Below are 22823 nucleotides of genomic sequence, written 5' to 3'. Positions count from 1 at the left end.
ATTTTCTCTTTATGATTTTCTGAATGTTTTCTCTAGCTTACTTTATTTTAAGAAAACAGTGTATAATACATATACAAAATATGTGTTAACTGACTGTGTTATCAGTAAGGCTTCCTGTCAACAGTAGGGTATTAGTAAAGTTTTGGGGGAGTCAAAAGTTGTATGTGAATTTTCAAGTGCAGGGGGGCGGGGAGGTCAACACCGCAGTGCCTGCATTGTTCAGAGCTCAACTGTTATTAATTTTTGTTTTGTTGTCCCGTTTAATCCTTTGGCTCATTTCCATATCTACGTTGTCTAGAAAACATGCTTTGCATTGTGTAGGCTCTTAATAAGTACTTGTTGAATGATTAAATAGGTGAGTAAATGGTTTTTGGCTATTTTTAATACTTTGAAAATAAGCTGTGCACTCCTGTTTTTCCTTATTCTTTCAATAGTCCTCGCTGGTCCATACAACCTTTATGTATACTAAGGATTGTGCTGCTTGCCTTTTGATTGTGTTTCTTCCTTGATGTGTGTGTTTTGTGTGTGTGTTGGTGGGGGTAGATCATTTGGCCTTTGAGTAGAGAATAGACTGGATTTATTGGAGATAGGACATGAGGCAGGTCTTGAACCATAGACAAGAGGCGTGAACATGTCTGCAAAAGCATTGCAGTGGGGATAAGGAGGAGACAGTTGGTTCCAGAGAGATTTCAGAGTTATCAGTAGGATTTTGTGAGTGATGATAGGGTTGGAGGAAGGTTGAGGGTATCCAACGTGATTCCCATGTGTGCTTGGATTTGCTTGGTAGATTGTAGATAGGGAGCTTGGGAGGGAGAGCAGATTGAGGTGTTAGGGTATGTATGTTAAATTTCAGTTTTAAGCCTGTTAACTTTCAGGTATTTTCAGGACCACTAGATGGAGCTGTTTAAAGACAGGTAACCTGGTCCAGAGCTCAGGACAGAAGTCTGGCCTAGAAAAAGGCTCCAGTCCTTTCCTCTCTATTTTCCCTGTCCTTCCTCCCTGCCTTTCTTCCTTCCATCCATCCATGCATCCATCCATCCATCCTACTTCTATCAAATGTGGTATGCATATTCTGTTCCAGGTACTGTTCTAGGCCCTGAGGATTTAGCCGTGAACAAAACAGACAGTCCCCCCATCCTTATGAAATTACACTGGGCTGGAGTAGGGAGACCGGTAATTAAACAAGTAAATAGGTAATTAAAATGTAGATGTTGGCATTTTTATCACCAAGGGTCTTCTTGGCGTTTTTACCTAATAGCTGCTGTTTCCCACAGTAACCAGATGCTGTTGTGTTTTTCAGGGAGGAATTCATACAAGTGTACAGTGCAAACTACGGTATGGCCCTTTGGCCTACATACTTGGTGAAAGAACAACCAAAAGATTCACAGAACACAGCAAAGTGATAACTGTAGATGGCAATATATGTTCTGGAAAAAGCAAGCTCGCAAAAGAAATAGCAGAGAAATTAGGTATGGACTTCTGTCTCTGGAGTGCCTTCCTCCCAGCTGCACGGCTGCTTGTCTGAGTTTGATTTTACTTTAACATTGACTAGACAGAATTGGGCCCTGGGCAGGTGTTTCACGTTTTTAAAATGCATTAAAAGCTGTTTTAATGTATTAAGTTTAATGAAAAATTAAAAACCCATACTGGTTGTCAATTTGACTTGGAATTCTTTCTTGATAATTTGCTCTTACTTGAGCTTTGGAGCAGTCCTCTGAGTAGGGCAGTGATTACTGCTGTCACTCCCAGAGGATAAGAAGCTGCTGCTGAGGCTGGTTGGTGCAGAGCCAGGCTCTGAACCCTGTTCCCGTCGAGTACGACTGGCTGGTGCTCACTCATACATGTGGGGCTCCCACAGTGCTGGGCCACCCTCCTTTTCAGGAGGATCTCCCACGGGGGCGGGGAGGGTCTCCGGGGGACCTCTTCCTGCAGCTGTTCTGGACACATCATCTTCAGCGTCCTGTGCAAACACAGGTGTGAGGGTAACTTTGCCCAGGTTCTAAGCGACCAGCCTCTGCTATGTGTCTGGGTGGGGCTTGGTTTCTGTGAGACCCGGCTACCCATGGAGAGCAGGTGAGGCACTCATGTCTTGTTTCTTCTTCTCAGGCTTAAAGCACTTCCCAGAAGCGGGGGTGCATTATGCAGACAGCACCACGGGAGATGGGAGGGCCCTGGACATAGAGCTCAGTGGCAGCTGCAGCATAGAGAAGTTCTATGATGACCCGAAGAGTAACGACGGCAACAGCTACCGCCTGCAGTCCTGGCTGTACGCCAGCCGCCTGCTACAGTACGCCGATGCTCTGGAGCACCTGCTGAGCACAGGTGGGCTCCCCGAGGCCGGCGGCCATGTGCTGTGCCCTAGCTCCCTTCTGGAGTCCTGCCATGTTCCATCGCCACTAAGTAGAGCTTTTCTTTGAGGGTGTTGGGTGAGGCAAGTTGTGTCTTCTTAATAAGATTATAAATTCCCCCACGATTCATGTCATTCCTGCTTTAGAGTAAAGTTTGCTTTCTGTTACTTCATTCCTGGGGACGGGGGTAGGATTGGTGGTTTTTGTAGGAAGTTTCCGTGCTGCTGCTCTAGGCTCCCGCGAAAGGTATCCACAGACGCAGGGAAGGAAGTGCCTGTAAGTGGCTGTGATGACTTGTAGTCCCAGGCATGCGGTGGTGCTATTGTCACACACAGATGGGACACACAAAACAGGCTTGTTTCTGAGGGCCAGGTGTGGTCTGGGTTCACCGTACACCCATTGGGTAGTGCTCACCCTGGAGAAAGTGCAGAGGTGGGGCAGGCAGAGCACACAGGGCCCTGTGGGCCTGTGCAGTGTTTTAAGGGGGGTGTTTCTGGAACCCAGCAAGAAACAGACAAGGGCCATTTGGGGCAGGTGCTGCCGAGAGTCTGGGAGACAGGCAGTAGGAGTTAGTGCGTAAAGTTAGCGCCGAACAGGGTCTGGTCCGGGGTGGTGTGGGGGGTGGCAGCATCCTGGGGACCAGCAGTGTGGGTTAAACTCGGCCCCTCCCCCAGAGCATGCTGGGGACAGCAGACACTACCGTGCTGTGCCAGAGAGCCCTGGCCTTGGATGTGCTGAACATGCAGCTGGCAGCAGACAGTGTGTATGCGTGCCTGAGAGGAGGTGCAGATTGTCTAAGTGTTGTGTCTGCCTCCTCTGGCAGCGGTGGCCACACCGGGGCGGCTGTCTGTTAATGCAGTGAGCTCACTTACAGGCAGCTCAGCTGCCACCTGGGGGATGTGCTTCATGGGTGGGAGGACAAGAAGGTCTTGCAACAAGGGCCCCCAGTAATGGATGGGACTGATTTACAGACCTGCGTTTAGGACCTACTGGCTCATACTCCAGCAGGCTCCACGTGCACGGTGCATGCCCCAGGCTGCAGGACTCACTCTTCACCTAAATGTTTACACAGGAGTCTGGTTATTGTCTTGCTTTTCCAGAATTTTCTTAGTGATACTTTTCCTCAGGCAAAATAAGCCCTGATTTTGGTTAGTGCCACTCCTGAGAAAAAAATGCGGTCTCCCTTGTGATGTTCTGTACCAGGACCTGGCTTACAGGAGCTGCTTTGTCCTTGGAATTAATACTGAGACTTGCCTTACCCCAACTTGTTTTGGAAGCATACTTCAACCCTATCTTAGGGTGAAAAAAGAGCACTTTAAGTGAAGACTTGCTTCTTTTTGTGTTCCATGAACTGTTGCACATTGTGTGAGTGCCTACCGTGGGCCAGGTATGTTCTAGGAGCCTGGGAGGAGGAAGCAAAGGCCGCTATCTCCTAGAACTGACACTGTGGTAGGGAGGGAAAGCCTAAACATGGGCATGTTCAGTGTTCTATCCAGTAGTGAGAGGCTCGAGGGCATTTGCTGTGGGCCCAGGGCCATGCTTCCTGGTGAGGAGGTGGGGGAGGCCTTCATGCTGACACAGCAGACCTGAGTGCAGGGACGCCAGCCGGAGTTGGTGGGGAAATTGCACAGAGTCGCTAAGGTTACAGGAGGCTGCTGTGCCGTGAGTGGGCTAGGAGTGGATGGGACAGGGTCAGAGAAGTGGCCTGGGCAAGATGGCTTTTCCTCTGGAGGGGAGAGGGAGCCATCAGGAGCTGTGAGCAGAGGAGTAACGGGATCGGGGTTCAGCTCTGAGAGTGCCCATCTGTTGTTGGGAGAGCTGCCGGGGTCAAGGGCAGAGGCTGGGCCTAGTTGGGGGCTGGGGCTGGGACTGGGACCTGGCCAACAGTCAGGAGGCCTTCAGTGGTTGGGTTCAAGATATGGTTGGGAGGAAGCTGGTGGTTCACTGATGAGTGGGGCACGGGGCATGGGGGGGAGAGTCTGGATGCTGCTGGGGTCTGGCTGAGAGGTTGGGCCAGGGCGGGATTGGGGTGGGTAGACAGGATGGAAAAGGTATGGTTTCAGACAGAAATACCTTCCTCCTAACTCGATAGGTTATAGCCGACAGGATGAGACAATGTGACAGCACCAAAACCAGAAGCGTTCTCATTTTCTAAAACGATTTCCCACTTAGAAGAACACGTCTGTGCTTTTGAAATATTTGATATGCAGAGTGTACCGTAAATAACTTTTGCCTTTCTGAAATGGAGTTACTCGTTTCCAGTGCTTTGGTTTGTATCAGTTTGACTTTTGATTTTGCTTCCCTGTTTCTGACAGGACAAGGCGTTGTGTTGGAACGCTCCATCTTCAGTGACTTCGTGTTCTTGGAGGCGATGTACAACCAAGGCTTCATCCGAAAGCAGTGTGAGTTGGGGCTGTGGTCAGGCCTTCCTGGGTGTGTTGTGCCGCTGGCTGAGGCTCTGGCAGACTCCCTTTACAGTTGGTGTGCACTCGGCACATGAATAAGTGCCTTTACTTGTTAAATTAACAGGAAAAAAGAGCGTTCTTTCCACCCTCTCTTCCTCCTAAATTCTTATCTCTGGGAAAGCAGAGATGTTTGTCTGGATCCGCCAAACACCTAAGCTACTTTCTCTGATCTAGTTTAATTTCACTGAATTAACCAGTTTCTAGTGTGTGATTTTGTGTGTCATCAGGATGTCTGTGTTTTTTTGTGCCTGCACCTGCAGCCGGCGTCATTGTCGTCTCTCCCTTCTGTCTGATACGGTGGTGTTCTAATTCCTCCCAGGACAGTGGCACCCTGTGGGGCTCATTGGAGGTCTGACAGGTGGACATGGACGAGGATGAGGTCTGGTCAAAGGTGGCCTGACTGAGGAGTTAGGGACACGTGTCTAAGGGGTGTCTAAGGAGGCATGTGCCAGGGCAGGGCTGTGGGGCCCTGTGCTCAGTCTGCTTATGAACTTGTTCATCTGAGTGCTCAGCTGGCTGGAGCCGGCGGCCGGCTCTCCCCACTCACTAACCAGCACTACGGGCTGGTTAGTGAGTGGGGAGAGCCAAGCCAGCCAGGAGACGATTTGGGGCTGAGGCACTCTGCTCTTGTCTGCTTCCATGTTCTGCTGTGAGAGCTGCTGGCTGCATGCTGGACTCAGTCCTAGGTGCCAGGGATATGACGATAGAAGACAAGGAAGGCTCTTGCGGTTCTGGCCGGGGTGAGGTAGGCACGGAAGCTGCATTGATGTTGGTTCCTCCTGGGGCTGCCGGAGCACACAGGCGCTAACTGGCGGGGGGAGACCGGGTGCTGTCAGCCGCAGCGGCCTTGAGGAGGGAGCCTGGCAGCAGGGCAGCCGGTGAGTGGGGTGAAGCGTGGAGGAGGTTCCTGCGGTGTTGATGGTGGGGGCGGCCCAGGAGAGGCAGGTGGGGAAAGCCCAGAGTGAGCTGAGAATACTGAGGCTGGGATCCTTGGGCTTTGAGTTTCTGCCTACTGGGTCATCCTGCTGCAGACCTGAAGCTGAGGGGGCTCAGCGAGGCTGGCAGGGGGACAGTCGGCACCCATAGAGTGCAGGGTCTTGTGGGACAGGAGCTGAGAAGGGCCCTCCGAGAGGCCAGAGGCTAGTGAGCGGTGTTTCCAGGTTGGGTTAGGGGAAACAGAGGACTTGAGAGTAGAGGGCGCTGCGAGGTGGAAGGTGGTCTCCGAAGGGGAACTCCGCTCATAGGAGTCCGAGCATCAGGAGGCGGAAGGACAGATGCCTTTCCTGAGGGCAGGGGAGACTGGCCTGGCTCGGTGTTGCCCAGGTGGGAAGCTGAGATGAGACTCGGGGTTTCTTGCATGGACAGGAGAACAATGCCCAAGGGAAACCTCAGTCACTCGCTGCGATGGTGTCACCTATGTATCCGAATAGTCCTCCAGGTTAGACCTTTGCTGACTTGGGTCCAAGTTGTGCCCTGAATGGCCACTAAAACCAGACTCACTGTAGTGGTCACCTGAACATTTCCTTTAGAGCAAAGTCGTTGCCTTTCTGTGGCTCTAGTGTGAGCCCCAAAGTTGATCTCTTCTGGAAGTTTCCACCATGTGAACCTCTGCAGAGATGGCAGTTTCTTGATGTTACTTACTCCTGTGGTAGGTGAAGGTGGTGGTTTCATTCCAGTGACCCACGGTGTGCTCTGCCTGACTTTCTAGTGACGTCCTTGTACGCCAGAGGACATCCAGATGCAGAGTGTCCTCGAAACAGCACCCGTGTCCTTTAGAGCCACAGGTTGTATGTGGCTGTTCTGCACAGTGGTGACCCAGGGAGAGTGAGCCCTCAGCCTTAACTTGCTTTCTGTTTTATTTTGTATTACTAAGTCTGCTACAGTACGTAGTTCTGTGTAGCTGATTAAATTTACTGAAACCAGGTAAACGTAGCTTCCTATTTTTCAGTTACTTGAAAAAGAAAGTGAATAACAAAGGTTTGTCCTCACTGGAGGAGATGGGACCGTGTCTGTTACTGCCAAGCACAGTGGGTGTGTAGGATGTGTCTCAGCCACAGGCCACCAAAGAGGACACTTGTGTGCCCTCTCCTGGCCTTCTTTTTGGCTAAGATGCCCTTAGAATCTGGCCTTTTGGATGACATGGAGACCAGTGCATAAGTCCCAGCGTCCCGCCCTGTGGAGGTGACGTGTAGTCCCTGGGCCCAGGGCTTGCTGTCTGTGGGCAGGAGAAGCGCTGCAGGGCGGGAGCTGCCCCTGGCACCTGCCTCGAGGTCCCGTGTCGCGCGTATGTGCTGCCGGTGCAGACACCTGTGCCTTCTGTGATTCATGGATTGACATGTGGCTCTGGGCCCTGCAGTCTACCTTTGCCCATTTACTTGGAAAGGCGCATGTTGGGGGATCCTGTGGCGGCCCGTCCATGACTAATGTTCCTCTCTCATGTGTGTAGGTGTGGACCACTACAACGAGGTGAAGAAGGTCACCATCAGCGAGTACCTGCCCCCTCATGTGGTCATCTACATCGACGTGCCCGTTCCAGAGATCCAGAGTCGGATTCAGAAGAAAGGAAATGTAACTCAGCTTTTCAGTTGCAGACCACGCTCTTTCTACTTGTCCTCGTTATCTTGACCTGTCCTCGTAGATCAGCACTTCCCAGTGGCAGTCACAGCAGTTTGCTGTCAGGTGCCACTAGCCTTCACAAAGATGGGCGGTCCACATGGTGGGGGCACCTGAGTGTGGGCCCTCGTGCGGTGGCTGGAAGGGGCTGTGGTCAGTCAGTGCTCTCCAGCAGTGCTCTGCAGCCCGGAGCACCATCCCGCCGCCACACCTTGTCCCCTAAGCCACCCTGTGGGGATGGGTTAGTATGCTGGTGGCAGGCCTCTTGCCGTGTTCTCTCCTATTCTTTCGTGGGGCTTCTGCGCCCAATTTTCTGTTGGTCGATTGAATGTGATTTCTAGCATCCTTTCAGTTCTCCCTTCCTTTTTAACTCAGGTTGAGCCCCTCTCCCTCCTTTCCCCTTGTGGAGACTAGAGCACTGGGGCTGCGTTCCCCTGCTCAGGCAGCGCTGGCTGAGCCTGCATTAGGGGGCCGGAAGCTGCGGTTTGGTGCTGCTCACTGGCTCGGGGCACAAAGCAGGACCTGGGGCACGAAGGTGTCACTGCTGCTCAGACTAGTTCTTGTCTGCAGACACCACTCTCACGTGGAGTAATTTTTCCTGGGACGGAACACGTCTTCTTTCCAATGCTGTGATGCAAGTGTGGGGTTGCATGTGGGCAGGGTCAGCAGCAAACAGGGAAGCAAAGGAAGGTACTAGGTGGAGGTCAGTCAGTGCCACAAAGAAACACGAGGTGGAAGATAACATGACTTGCCTGTAGCATTGCTGAACTGTAAGAGGTTTTAGGTACTGAGACTGGCTGCTCAGATGTGGAGGTTTCGGTCTCTGAATTTGTTGGAGCACAGTTCAGGCGATAAGGGAGGTGAGTGGTGCAGGAAGTGGGAGAGGTGGTTGTGGTGTGCGAGTAGTGAAGGGAGAAGGCAGGAGGGAGTCTGAGGTGGAGAGGAGGGTGTGGGCTGGGGTTGGGGGGGATGGGCCAGTCCCCTTGTTGTCATGGTCTTAGCTGTCAGGCTCTGGTATTTGTGCACATGAGTGCTTGTGTGTGTGCTGTGTGTGTGTGCACTACAGCCCATGCCAGGTGGAACGTGTATACTATAACAGATTCTTCCTGCTCCCATTCTAAGTGTGTGTCTTAACCTTAGCGTGTGAAAGGTTAGGCCATGGGATCCCCTGGGCAAACGTGTGTGCCCTGCTGTGGTACAACGAGGTTGGCCCTGACCAATACTGAGGCCCCTTTCCTGTCATCTCTGCAATGCCCAGGAGGTGTTCCAAGAAAACCGTGTTTGTTGCTTGTTTTCAGCTTTTACAGGTGTGCAAGTAAAAGAAAAAGTCTGAACATTCCACTTGTTTTTCTCTGCTTTTGTTTAGCCACATGAAATGAAGATCACTTCCGCCTATCTGCAGGACATCGAGAACTCCTACAAGAAGACCTTCCTGCCAGAGATGAGGTGAGCTAAGCGTGCGATTGAGTCCTGTGGCGCGGCATCCCCACACATGGTTCCCTGTGCCCAGCAGCCTGGGAGTTCGCTCCTATTTATTACAGCGGATGTTGTCTGCAGTGTTTTAATCTCATGTTTATAAGCAGCAATGACAGCACACATTTCAACTCGATTGGTGGGGATTTTTAGTTTCTTGGTTTGCTTATTTGCCCATACTTCTTTGTTTTATTTGTACAATCATTGGAGGCTAGAAGTAAAGCCATGCTGTATCCCACGCCAGGCAGTTAGCATCAGAGAACTCCTGTGTTTTAACCTGAGGTGGTAGCCAAGTATTCTTGGTTACCTAAAAGGCTTACTCGAAAGTGCTCCTTGAATCCATGCCGAGAATTCATGGAGGACCAGCAATTTCTGTAGATCCTTTTAAAAGTTACTCTTAATAGTCGTTTGGATTACATGAAATCCCACCAGGTCCTCCTGTTTCTTTCCTTTCTCCTGCTCACATTGTTTCTTTCCTGAAAACACAAAAGGAAATGTTCTTCCCTTGGTCTGCTCATCGTCCCTAGTCCTTAGCTGCCAGTGTCTGAGAGGGAAGTCTAGGCCACTGTCCCTTGAGTCCTACTGGAAGGAGGTGTTTGATCTCTTCCTGAAGGTCTCTAGCAGCTTGTCTTAAATGGTGTTAAACTCCTTGATGCCTGAAAATCTCATGCCTTTGCTTAAGATTTCAGTGTATGAAGGTGTGAGTAAAATCAAAGTAAGTTATGGTAACTTTGAAAGAAAAGTTTGATTTGTAAATTGAAAGCTAATTTTTTTTAACCATAAACATTGATGCATATGTTCTCGTGTCTGTTTTGTGCTAAGCTGTTTCCTAGCAGCAGGACAGAGCAGGATGAGCTGTAGGTCCCTGTCTTCCTGTTGGACTGCTCTGTTTTCAGGACTAGAGGTGCAGGAAAAAAGCAAGTTGCGTAATCTGTGCTCAGGAATGTATAGACATACATGAATAAGCAGAAGAAATGGAGATAGTTGACCCTTGTATTGCAGTTCCAAAACTCTTGAAGATCTGACTCTAGAAACCTCAGCTGAGAGACAGCGTCCTGACAAATTCTCAAATGAAATTTTTAGCTAATAATGCCTGAATCAGGCTCTCTGTGAGGGTGAAGTTTTCTTTTACTTTTGTGGTGATTTTCAAGAACTTCTTCTAGAGGGCTTCCTGGAATGAAGTATGTTCAGCAGCCATCGTAAGCTCCCCTCGCGTCATCTCTGTTCTGGCCTGGATACCTGCCCTGGTTACATCCCTGCACGCCCAGGGGGTCCTCTTGCTCTGGTGATCCTGTCTCGGGGGGCATCAGGTGAACAAGGTGAAGGGAAGGAGGGGCGCTTAGGGTAGGTGTGTGTTTCTCATGGAACATGTGTAGCACCTGGCCACTAACAGGACAGGCACGGGGTTGTGTGCTTGTCTCCATGAAGGAGAGGGTGCCGTTCCACGACTGATGGTCGCTCTGCTGACTGTAGCATGCTCACCTGAAGACACCACACGTGTTGGGGACTGTCCCCTCCTCTGCTTTCAGGAGAGTCCGGTAGAGCCCAGCTCTCAGCAATTTGTATAATGAGAACAATAGACAGACAGGTGAATGTGTGGGAATTGATTTGATTTTTCCAAATGAATAGCATAGTAAAGATTTAAAAGTTGTAGGTCACGTGCTGTCCTCCCACAGAGACTTACTACACCACAGGCACTGGTCTCTCCCCTTGTGGTCCTGCTCTGTTCTCAGCTCTGTCTTCCAAACACACATGGTCTGTCCACTGTCATAGCTCAAGCTGTTCTGGGAGCCACTCACGTTGGCGGTCATTTGCCACATTTAAAAGAGCACCTGTGTGAAAGTTTCTATGCAGCCCAATTTATGTAAGTGTTCGATCATAGACCAAGGTCCTGCCATGGCTTGGTGACCTACTTGTGTCTCGAAGTTTTCTCTTGGGAATTCACTGTGAGATTTGACTAGAACTGCCAAATTGTACATGAAATTTTAAGAAACTATCATGACTAGGTTATCTGAAGTTTGTAAGTCTTTATGTTTTAGAATTCAGGAGGTATTTCCCACAGAAACAATTTTAGGTTTCCTAGGTTTGGTTATTTAAAATCATTTAGTTAAATATTACATATTTATAGTACTAACCTTAGAAGGTAAAATTTTATGTTAGAGTATTAGTAACTAATCAGTAAAATCAAAATTGAGTAAGAGAAGTGTTTTTTAGCTTGAATGTCAGTATTTGAAGCAAAGTAGATTTACTGGGCTCAGTTAGTGTCACTGGCACCTGAGCCAGTCTCTCCTATGTTAGCTCTTCTTTTGTGACCCGGACACTATCATCTTATGTGTCCTGTCTGAACGCATGAAGAATGGTGCAGCTTTGGTCAAAGTTGTATTGTGAGATTTTACGAGGCACAGTGAACTACCTTAGGAATATGTGTTTTCTGGCTTTGTCAACATTTATGCTGAAAATTGTTGGAGAACATGTTTTTTTATCCTCATTACCTTATATTGTGGAGCTGTAGCTGGGTTTAGCAAATATCCGTGTAAACAGTCGTGAAGAGACATTTACTCTACTCCATTTATAAATGTCACTGTTAGCCCTGCTGTTTGCAGGAGACCCAGGGGTTCCTGGGAGAGGTGTGCCTGGGGGAATCAGGCAGCTCGCTCCTTAGGCCTTGATGGTGTCCCTGAATCTCTGAGACCCTTGTGGGCCACCCTCTTTGTTTCAGTCTCCCTTCACAAACAAGCTGGTGGGAATGGGGGGTGGGTGGGGACCCAGCAGGAGGCTTTGATGTGTCCTCTGTCATTTTGTCACTGAGGCACTTGCTGTGGGTCTCTGCTCGTTACAGGCACCTGGGAAGCAAATGTTCATTGAACTGAGTCACACAAAGATGGAAATGTTAGGCTATGAAATTGGCTCTGTGAGTTGTTCTCAGTAGGTGGTCTGGAGTCTCACATTCTGTGAGGGCGAGGGCCCTGTCTTTGTCCCCTGGCCTATGCTGCGCAGTGCCTGCCACCTCCAGGGGCTTTGAAAAGTGTGCTGTTTTGTGTGCCAGAGGTACCTGTCACTGCTTTCCTGACCTGTCGTGCTCATGCCTCTGACAGCCACACCAGGGATGCCACATCCACGGTGAGCATTTACACGCCTGTGAGATAGACAATAATGCTTCCGTGCTAGCCGCCCTTCCTTGATCATCACGAGTGTCCACGACTCTGTCTCCTACACATATGGTTTAATTCTGACTCGTGTGGCTTGTGTAGGGAGATCACTACCCTTTGTGCCTTTCTCTTTCTAGTAACAGTGGGAGGCTGTGCATGCTTGAGGAGGAAAGATGCTGAGTTCTCAAATGAGGAGTGGCTCTTGCTCTGGCCAGGAGGGCAGGTGCAGTGAGCTTCCGTTTCTGGCTTTATGGGGCTGTCACCATTGTGCCTGTGGTTTCTGACCATTTTCTTTTATCTTTAGTGAGACAAAAAAAATGCAGCCATCTAGTCAAATGACTTTCTTTGACTGTAGAATGCAGGCTTCTCTGTAAGCACAGCGTCTAAGAAATTGCGGATTTGTAGGAGTCCGTAATAATTAGCTACTAACTGAGCTCCTTAAACCAGTGGCCCACTGAAAGTGGTTCCTGGTTGGTGAAGTTGGATACCATTGTGTGGGGCCAGATGTGGATTTCAGGTTGAGCATAGCTTGTAAGGTCTTGGACTGTCTGTGGATTTATCCCCCACCAGTAGGGGGGTGCTGTGTTAGCGACTCCTAAATGAGAGGGTGTCCCTTGTGTAATCTCCTTGGGTGTGCCATGCAACTGATCTGGCGGAAGTAGTAGTCTGTTCTTGACATTCTGCTGTCCCCTTTGTGGGAAGGAGGTCAGACGTATCTGCAGTGATGGGCTTTCCAGCAGGCCTCCGGTCTGGGCGGCCTTACCATCTCTCCGGCCAGGGCTGTGGCTTCAAGTCTCCCACAGTTTGGTCTGGAGGTGGTGGCAGAGGCAGCCTCCTTCATCTGTCAGGTACAGACTTTCCCATCTGTTGGCTTGCAGTCATGTCCTGGGTGGCCAGCCAGCCGTCTGTGTGGTGGGGGCATGCGCAGAAGTGCTGGAAAGGGCATCCTGCCATCCCTTTCTTTTCAGGACCTAGCAGTGACTTTTCAGTGTTTAGATGAAGGGCCAAGGACTAATGGAACTGGGCTGTTGCCTTCCTGCTGCAGACTTGGGTTGTCTCCTAGATTTGAGCAGCTCAAGTACCCTGTCCTTCCTCCTCCACCACTTGGCTGTTCTCTGGGCCCACGTTCAGTGATGAACCTGTGGCAGCAGTGACCATGCATCCTGTCCCCTTCGGCCCCTGGTCTCTGGTGCTGGTGTGGTGGGGTGGGGTGGGGTAGCCAGAAGGGAAGTCAGGAGATACACCTGCTGTTGTCACTGTCCTGCCAGGAGTTAGCAGGTCCTCCTCAGCCTCTCAGGCCCCGTGGGCCAGCACATGTCCAGCACACTGTTCTCTTCAGAACGGGTAGCTTTAACGTTTGTAGCAGTAGACTTTAATGTTATATACTCATTTGTTTATAAGCTCAGAAGATTTATCGTGAATTTCTTCTTGCCTTTCCTTATAGTGAGAAATGTGAGGTGTTACAGTACAGTGCAAGGGAAGCTCAAGATGCAGAGAAGGTAAGAAATCGGCAGAGAAATTTATAATTATTCTTAAATTTGATTCATATGTAATGTTCTTATAAATCAGATAATCAGTTCAGCTCCCACTGGTCTTAGAAATGTCTGCATTTCATAAGCTCAAGGAGGCACTAAGGCAGCCCATCACTCCCCTGGGCATAAGATTTTGATTTTCATTTAAATAATTCAGTTTCTAGGATCTTAAAATTGTAGAAGGTACATTAGTAAGTGCACTTTGTAAAATTCAAGTCAATCTCTATGCTATTTTCAAGAGAGCTTAATGAGTAATAGCCAGAAGAAATTGAAAAAGAATAATGCAGGAAAATTTGCCTTCCCAAATACAAAAACATATTGCAAAATTATGGTGATGAAAGCACTGCAGTATTACTACAGGAATATGTGGTGTAATGGAACAGGAGCAGAGAGTGGAGAAATGGTTGTGTGTGTATGTGAGAGAGACTTGACTTTGGTAAAGGTAGAGCTTTAAAGAGAAAGAAAAAATGAAGTAGAAGGAAATGGATTATTTTTTAAATGGTGTTGAGGCAGTGGATCATCAGTTACACACAAAAAAAGTCCCATATCTTATATATAAATTGTAAATTGTAAAAAGCAAAACAGAAGGTTTGAAAATTCTAGAAGAAAATGCCAGTGTTACCATGTGGAGTTGAGGTCTAGATGGTGACGAGGTCTAGAGCGCTGTGAAGTCGACGGCCTGGCCGGCTTCGGGTGTGGGAGCAGGAGAAAGCTCTGGCGGAAGGTCTTCTCCGTGGAGAGGAGCGCAGTCCCTGAGTACCCGAAACAGTGTCCCTTTGTGGTGCTGGGACAGCGCTGAGAACACCAGCGGCCCATTCTGCTCCGATGGATTACATCCCACGTGCTTTTGTTTCTGGGGACGTGGTTGTGTTTAGGAGATTTTCACACCTTGAGAGGTGTTCAGGTGCTGTGTGTCTGAGTAGGAGAATGCATTTGCTCTGTAACACTGTGTTGTGTTTTGAGTTCAGGCTCAAATTCTTGAAAGTTAGGAGAGGACCCTGAGTTTGGCATGTTTGGGGACAGAAAGCATCTGAAAAGACTGCCCCTCTGGGAGGTCAGGCTGCAGGCTGTGGGTGTGGGGCTGGAAACAGTGTATTGGATCTCTCTAGGAAGTGGATTCATTTTCTTGTTCTCTTGTTGCTTTCAGAGGCTGGGTCTTGTGTTCAGGAATGAAGTCCCTAGGGAGGAAATGAGTAGTCTGTCCCTGACACTTGGTTCCCCGAGTCTTCATGATTTTTTCGTCCTATGCTGCTTCTCCCAGTCTCACACATAATCTCTCTGCCACCTGTGTGTTAGCTGGGTCAGGCGCCAATGCCAAGGGTCAGCTGCACCCCCCTGCCCCTGACCCCAGCGTCTGCCAGGCTGGGCACCCACACTGAGAGTCAGTGCTCAATCCCATTTCCTCCCCGAAGGCCATCTGTCCGAATTCCTTTCTTTTTGATTTCTGTGCTGATTGTTCCTGCTAGATATTCGTGGCTTATACTGTATTAAAATGTTATCTCTCTTAAATTTTCAAAATGGGACTCTACATGAAATTGAAACTGTTTTTGTCTCAGGTGGTAGAGGACATCGAGTACCTCAAGTATGACAAAGGGCCGTGGCTTGAGCAGGACGACCGCACTCTTCACCATCTGCGGATGCTGTGAGTTCTGTGCCATGGGGAACCAGCCCAAGAGGACGAGGGGCTGGGTGTTGGAATGTGGGCCCTTGCCTGCTGTAGAGACGTGGAGAAGCTTGAAAGAATTCTGTTTCAAGTGATAATGAGGTGTACTTCCAGTTCCCTTCAAAGAGGCTGTTGCACTTCCCACTCTGACTATTGGTTAATTGGTCACCAGTATTAATTCAACAGATATTTTGCTTCTACCAAGAGCCAAGCACTGTACCAGATTTAGAGGATTTGGCATCAAATAAAACTCCTGCTTTCATCTCCTCTGGGCGCGTTGTCCTCTGGGCGCGTTGTCCTCCCGTCCCCAGGCCCAGGATGCTGGGGAGATGGGCATAAATCCTGTTGCTGGTTCGCTGGCTGAGCAGCGCCCCGATTTGCAAACACAACAGATTGCTTTCCCCAGCTAGTGCCTCGACATCCCTCTGGGGACCATTCACTGTTCTGTGAGGCCAGTTGTGTCAGACAGTGAGTGTTTCATGCATGGAGCCACTGTCACACTTCCTGGGCCCTAACATGAGTTCCTTGGACAGGCTGCATCATGAGTGGGTGACGGCATGTGTGAGTGACCTGGGGCTGCTGTGGTGAGTGGCCACATACAGCGCTAGTCTCCTAGTTCTGGAGTCCAGAAGCCCAAAGTCAGGGTGTTGGTAGGGCCGCCCGGCTCTTCAGGATCGAGGAAGAACCTTTCCTGCCTCTTTTGGCTTCTGGTGGCTGCTGATGGTTCTCTGGTGGCCCCATCGTTCCCACTCTGCCTCTGTCCTCATGGGGCCTTCTTCCAGAGTGTCTGCATCTGTGTCTACATTTCTCTCGCTTTAAATTCACATGTCATGGGATTAGAACTCCTGCTGATCCCCTGTGATCACATTTTAACTTCTCTCTGCAAAGACTCTGTTTCTAAAAGAGATCCTATTCACAGGTTCCGAGCAGACATGAATTTTGCAGGGACGTTATTCAACCCAGAACACCATGTGTTTTGAGGGGCCCTGAGCCCAACCCCACACTTGAGACTCGCTGGAAGGACTCGGGAATCACAACAGGTGGTTGTGCTCATGGCTAAGCTCTTCTCAGGGAATCAGCGAGGATTCCCAGCTGGTCAGTGAGGAGAAAGGCACACAAATGTGGAGCAGTCCAGGCACAGGCGCTCTCGGCTCCCTCCCATGAGGCATCCCTCGTTGCCATCTCAGTTCATTGCCCAAGAAAAGCAGTAACATGCGCTTAGGCAGTCTTTTTGCCACAGAGCCCATCAGACACTCGGTGCCCAGGGTTTTGATTGGGTGCTGGTCATGTTGGTCTTAGCAGCTGCTCAAGTTCTGACCTCCAGAAAGAAGGCAGGTGTTCCCGTAAATCACGTTATACCTGGTGCCCCGTGTGTGGTACCCCCGCCTCGGGGCAGCATTTATTAGACACTGAGGCCTCAGACGCCAGCCGAGGGAGACTGCAGTCTCAGGCCTGCTCTGTTTCTGAGAGCTGCGCTTGAAAGACAGGTCTTGGGAAGGAGGGCAGATCTGAACCCAGGAAAGGAAGTTTCCTGTGAGGGTCAGTGGCTGCCCCCTCTACAAAGGGTGGGGCCCTGTGTCACTGACTTACCCATTTGTCTCCAGCAACGGCCTGTGGTAGAGGCTCAGCATCAGCCTCTGTTCCGCCACGCTGGACACAAATTGGCTGCGCTGTATCAGTTTTGGGGAGCATTGGTGTGAGTGTTGAGCCCATGGAGAGTGTCCATCCTGCGTAGTGACCACCCTGCCTGTGAGCCCATTGGCTAAGCTCTGCCTGAGCGGGTGCCCAGGGCCAGAGCTTCCCTGTTTGCTGGGGAGTTTGCAAGCTCATGGCGTTTCTTTTGATAACTGACATGCTCATTTCTCTGCACTTGGATGCACCCTAATGTCAGCATATCAGAGTCCATAGATTGCAGGAATTTCTCATGTTGAACCTGTTGATTTTGTTATTAAAAGTAGGACCTAAAATTTTAGTCATTTTAGCAGTTTTTTTTTGTTTTGGTGTTAAGATGGAAGAAATAGCACATGGGAAGGATCCTACAGTTGTGGGGTTGGGGGAAGGCGTGGAGTGGCCTCTGAAGACATGGCCTAGTGTTCCGTGGCAGTCCGTGCTTCTGACAGGACGGAGGGGTGTGGGCAGGGGTTGGGTGAGTGGGGCTGTGCCTTGGTTATGTGGGCATTCCCTGATGGTTGCTTTGTCTTCGTAGTGATGGGAAGTGGGTCATTAGCCACAGGTGGCAATGGACGGGATGGGTGGGCTGAAGGTCTGAGGAGGGAAGAAAGGTAGAAAGTGTTGTCTGGGTGTTGGAGTGGGGAGAATGGGCCGGGAGTGTGCTATGGACAGCAGGGTAGGGTGGCGGCACTAACATCCGGTGGAAGGGGGGCGGCTTCCCGCTGCTGCAGCTGTCCGCAGGGAAGAGGCAGAGCTCTAGAGCCCAGCAGGATCAGCGAGAAGAGTGTACAAAAGTGAATGAGTGTGATGGTGAGAGATGTGATGTGGGTGAGGCGGCAGGGAGCATAGAAACGGCGGTGGAAGCCAGCGGACTAGCCATCAGAGTCCTACTGGCTCACTCTGGGGTCGGATCTGGCCCCCTGTGGTTCCAGCACGTCGCACCTGAGTTTGCTCCACATTGGGAGTGAAGCCGAGCTCTCTGGGTGCGGGTGTGCAAACACACTGTACAGCTCTCCTTGCGTGAGCACTGTTCTTGGGAAAACACATGCTGGTCTGCCAGCTGGACCGCCTTTCCAAAGTCCTATGCAGACCATGAAGTTCGAACAAAAAGCAGACAAGCATTTGTGATTTTGATGCCAAAGAAAAGTGTTTGCTTTACTTTACATTTTATAAACACTGAGCTTCAAATAGTTTGCTTTTATTGCCCATTTATTTGTCCTTCGTGAATTTTTCTTCACATTTATTGATTTTTTTTAAAAAAACAGCTTTTTGTTTTCTCGAATTTCTGTATTTTTCTTTTTCAGTCTGCTTCCTGTTCTAGTTTTTATCATTACTATTTTTCAGAGGCCTAGGTGCTCGATTTCAGGTCTTCTTCATACATGCCATCTGTAGGTGCTGTTGGTGTCCCTTCGGCTTCAGGGCGCTAATGATCTGAGAAGCAGCTATGCTTGCCGTCTGCGTGTTTGCCTGGGCTCGGGGGCTTGACGTGCTCAGGCGTGCTTTCATCTAGAGTCATGCCCTGGTCGGGTGGGAGAAGAACTTGCCTCCTGCCATTGAGTGGAACATTCTGCCAGTGTCAGGAAACCAGGCTCTGTTGCAGGCGGGAGTGTTCTTCTCGTGCACGCCCCGCTCCCCCCCAACTTCTTGGCCCGTGGGGTCTGTTCACGAGCCGGGGGGTGGCGAGGTCTTAACTGTAGGAGCACGTGGCCCTGTCTCCACTGACTTGTGTTGTTGCCTCATGTACTTTGATGCTGTGCTGTCGTATGTCTTCGTGGAGAACTGACCCCTTCCTTGCCACGGAGTGCCCTGCTGCTTCTCTGACGATGTTCCTGTTCTGCAGTCTGTCATGTCTGAATGGGTGCTGTCTGTTCCGGCTTGATTCGTGTGGGTGTCTTTCTCCATTCCTTCCCTTTGGACCCGAGTCTGCTTACCGTGGGTGTCTTGGAGCCACATAGATTCAAGGCCCGTGTTTTCTTCTTTTCTGACCATCTCTGTGTCTTAATTGCATGTGTGGACGGCTTACATTTAAAAGGAACGTTGAGGGGCACCTGGGTGGCTCAGCGGGTTGAAGCCTCTACCTTCGGCCCAGGTCATGATCCCAGGACCCTGGGATCGAGCCCCGCATCGGGCTCTCTGCTCGGTGCAGAGCCTGCTTCTCTCTCTCTCTCTCTCTCTCTCTGCCTGCCTCTCTGCTACTTGTGTTCTCTGTCAAATAAATAAATAAAATCTTTAAAAAATATAAATAAATAAAATAAAAGGAACGTTGATGTTATGTGTATTAACATTCACTGTGTCTCTCAAGGAAGGTTTTTCGTTTGTTGCATTTGCTGTTTGTTTTCTTTCTCCCACCTTGTCTGGTTGGACCTGAGCCTCCGTCCGATTCCATCTTCTCCTCCCCTGGCAGAGCAGTTGCACTTCTCGCCATGTGCTCGTCACAGCCCATGTCCCCCAGCTCTGTCACCTCCCAGGTGGAGCTGGGACCTCTGAGCAGAGTGCCCGTTTCCTCCCTCCATCTGCTTTTCTTCCGGGACCAGAAGTTGATTTGCAAGGATGTGTTCTTGTTGGAGGGACAGGAGTGATGACTTTCAAGCTCTTTCCTTATTGCACCTGAAACTGGAAGTCTCTGTTTTTGAAAGCTCTGGTTCACTTTTTTTGTCTAGATGCTGCTCTGTGCAAATATTTTCGTAAACTGACCTAAATGAGATATATATGGTGCATTCTGAACCTTGCTAGAGCCCCTTTCAGCAGCCATGTAGTGTCTGCCTCTAGGTCTGAAGGCTCAGGGTATTAGCCTGAAATGAATCATGGCTACAGTGTCAGCACTGTGTCCAGAAGACATTCCAGAAATGTTTCCCGATGCCACAGTGCCCCTGCCCTGTGGGGGCTCCCCTCACCTTACAGCTGGGGAAGCCGCGGCTCAGGAGTGCCGACCTGCTCGGTGAGGAGGGGCCACCGTAACCCCCCTGCGGCCCAGTGTGCAAACTTTGCTGTCTCCCCTCCTCCCAGCACCTCAGGCTTGGATCCTCGTGGGCTCATCACCTCCTTTGGCTGTCATGCTGCTAGGACCCTCCTTTCCCGGCCGGCCTTCTTACCCGCACATCCTGAGTAACACTCTGAGGCCTGTGTGTTTGTCCCTGCTAGTTTCTCTCCCTCTCGTTTTCTTTCCTAACTTTTGTTGTCTTTGAGGTTTGGTCCTCTCATTCTTGATCTTTATCCTACCATTAATTATTTCTTCCTATTGCTCTTCCTATGTACACATACCCACCAGGCTAATTTTCATAAAAATGTCACAGTGGCACAGTTTTCCTTTCACTCTGGATCCTTCAGTGGCTTACCCTCGTTTAGTTATCAATCCAAATTTCATTTTTGCAAAGTAATTCAGAGTCCTGATCATCTGGTTCTCCCTCTTCCTGAATCTGTTCCCTCCCCTACCTGCTCAGTAATTGTCTAAAAATCCTAGCTTAAGTCTGGCTGTATTCACTACCCCCCACCCCCCCGAATACCCTCTCTTCACTTCACTAGGCTTTATATGTGATTCTTGTTCATGTCAGTGACTGCTGGACGCAGACATGAGGGAGCGTGTGAGAAGGTGGCTGTCCTCGTGCCAGGCTGTCCCACCAAGGCCAGGGGCCTACTGACTTGTTCCACCAAAACAGATTCGAGTTCTAAACACAGTCTGGAATGTGTGTTCATTTGATTCCAGACTGTGTCCAAAATGATAATCTTAAGATCCTGATTTTAGTGGTTACTTAGTTGTATTGTTGTCAGATCACAGAGAAGGGTTCAGTACTTCCCTTGAAGATTATGGATTACAGCATTCAATTCACTGTTTTATTTTGCTGTAAACAGTCTGTCCGCTCTTTCTCGTGGTCCATCACTCCCCTGCCCCTGTGCCCCGGGTATTTCATAACCGTGTGCAGCAGTAATTGTGTTTATTTTCATGTGAGTACCATTTCTTAATTTGGGGGACTCAAGTGAAAATTATGTCCAATTTTCTAAGATAATTACTGTAAACATGCCATTTACCAGTTATACTCATTTTGTCTAGAACCTGACCAAATTATTGGTTTCGAGCATTTTTGTTGTATCTCAGTTACGTACGCTGGTGTGTAATTACATGTGCGCTTATGCTAAGAGACGGTAACAGTACCTGTCAGCCTGGATAGCATTTTGTGTTCCCGTGCGTATTCCCTAACTTACTGGCTGGCGCCCGCCTTGGTCCATTTCATTCCTGGGTTGGTGACTCTGGTCACCAAGCAGGGCTTCATGTGTGCGGGGCTCTAGGCCCCTTCCTCCCACTTCCCCAGAGCCTGGGCTGCCCTCCAACTCACTCTGTTTGCTTCATCATGGAGGCTTCTGTTTCTTGTGACTCTGGGACGAGGTCCTTATAGTAGGAAATCCTAAGGCTGCAGTTGGTGGGGTATGAGTTTGGTATCAGAGTGTGGTGATCAAACAGAACTTTGCAGCTTGGGACAAGCTAACAGGTGGACCGTGGACATATTTTAGGAGCGAGGATAGACATTCTGTCAATTGGGAACCAGTGTGAGCCATAAGACATAATTTACTAGGTGTTTTTTCTGTCTTTTCCTGACTCACTCTTTTAGAATATGGGGCCTACTGCCCTCTGTTGTGAACCAAGCCCCACTATAGTGCATCATCTTTGGGCACTTTGGCTTCTGATGTTAAGAGGATATGTTATTTTCAGCCAGTTTTGAATTCTCCTCAATTAGATTTAAGTGCTTTGTGAACAGAATGTTTTCTTTCCTGTGTTTTGCTCCCTGGGTCATAGAATGCTTCCCTTTCATCTCTGTTCCTTACTTATCTTCAATCTCGAGTAATCAGGTTGATGGAAGATTAGCACTCTTGGCATTTACAGGAGACAAGAAGCCATAGGCTCATCCCAGCAGTCACCGCTTGAGCTCATGGTGACACATTGCGACAGTGGTTTAGCCGAGTTTAAACAAGTTGTAGACAGTTGCAGCAGATTATTTTTTTAATGTTCGGAAACAGTTGGAAGAGTATTTGTTGAAAGAGACGGTCTATTGGGGTGGGGGGGCATGTAAACTGTACTTCAGCCAGACGAGGCATAGAGGGCGCTATTGCTCTGTGTGTCGCCCACTGGCTCCCGGGCCAACAAGTTCTTAAGGGATTTTCCAGAATTTTGTAGGATTTTCAAACTACTGAAAAAACCAAATCATACTCCACCGTGACATCTGTTAACATTTAAAAACACTAATTTTCGCTTTTAGTGGAAATGGTTTACTGTGAGATCACTTTAAAAATTATCTCTGTAAAAAAAATAATTCTCTGTGTTAACAATAAAGGGATGCGTACTTATGTGTTCTCTGCATCTGCGTGCAAAAGTCTGTTGTGTGAACAGCTTACTGGGGGGCTGACAGGGAGCCCTGTTCTTGGTGTGCCCTAGTAAGCCCAGCTTATTAGGGCGGCTGACAGGTGAGCCCTGCTCTTGGTAGCTGGCTGTGTGCCTGTGCACGTCCGCAGAAATCCCTGGGCCGCATTTCCTGTGAGGGTGATATTTGTTGCCAGATTATGAGTCCGTGTATGAGTGACATCTCATTTGTCCCGGTGACCCTCGGGATGTGCCTCTTCCTGCTCTCCTCTCATCCCACCTGCTGCATGTTCTTAGGGCACCGCGGTCCTCAGCAGGAGGGGTCTGGGGAGCACCGCCACAGGATCAGATCGGGGTGTTCTGACCATGGCTGCTAGCCCCGGCTGCCAGGGGTCTGGCCTTGGCCACCATGGGTCTGGACTCTTTATCACAAAGTAGCTGAAAGCCAGATGCATTCAAAGAACTTCCATTTGGGCCATTATAAACAGAAACCTCTTTTGCCTTTGTAACTCATTAATGGGAAAAGTGGTCATTTAAAGTAATTATTTGATTTGTTTTG

The 22823-nt window shown here is 49.5% G+C and overlaps 1 protein-coding gene across 1 annotated transcript in view; it reads left to right on the top strand.

Moving 5' to 3' along the window:
• The window catches only part of NDUFA10 (NADH:ubiquinone oxidoreductase subunit A10), a 50988-nt gene that overhangs the window by 1814 nt on the left and 26351 nt on the right, over nt 1-22823 (top strand). The window contains exons 2-8 of the mRNA XM_032355379.1: nt 1301-1469; nt 2107-2322; nt 4664-4750; nt 7260-7381; nt 8793-8872; nt 13493-13547; nt 15137-15222. Coding sequence (XP_032211270.1) covers nt 1301-1469; nt 2107-2322; nt 4664-4750; nt 7260-7381; nt 8793-8872; nt 13493-13547; nt 15137-15222 — 815 coding nt within the window. The remainder of the gene's footprint in view (nt 1-1300; nt 1470-2106; nt 2323-4663; nt 4751-7259; nt 7382-8792; nt 8873-13492; nt 13548-15136; nt 15223-22823) is intronic.

Source organism: Mustela erminea, chromosome 8 (assembly GCF_009829155.1).
Source record: "Mustela erminea isolate mMusErm1 chromosome 8, mMusErm1.Pri, whole genome shotgun sequence".
Taxonomy (NCBI): Eukaryota; Metazoa; Chordata; class Mammalia; order Carnivora; family Mustelidae; genus Mustela; species Mustela erminea.
This window is presented reverse-complemented; position numbering and strand designations above follow the sequence as displayed.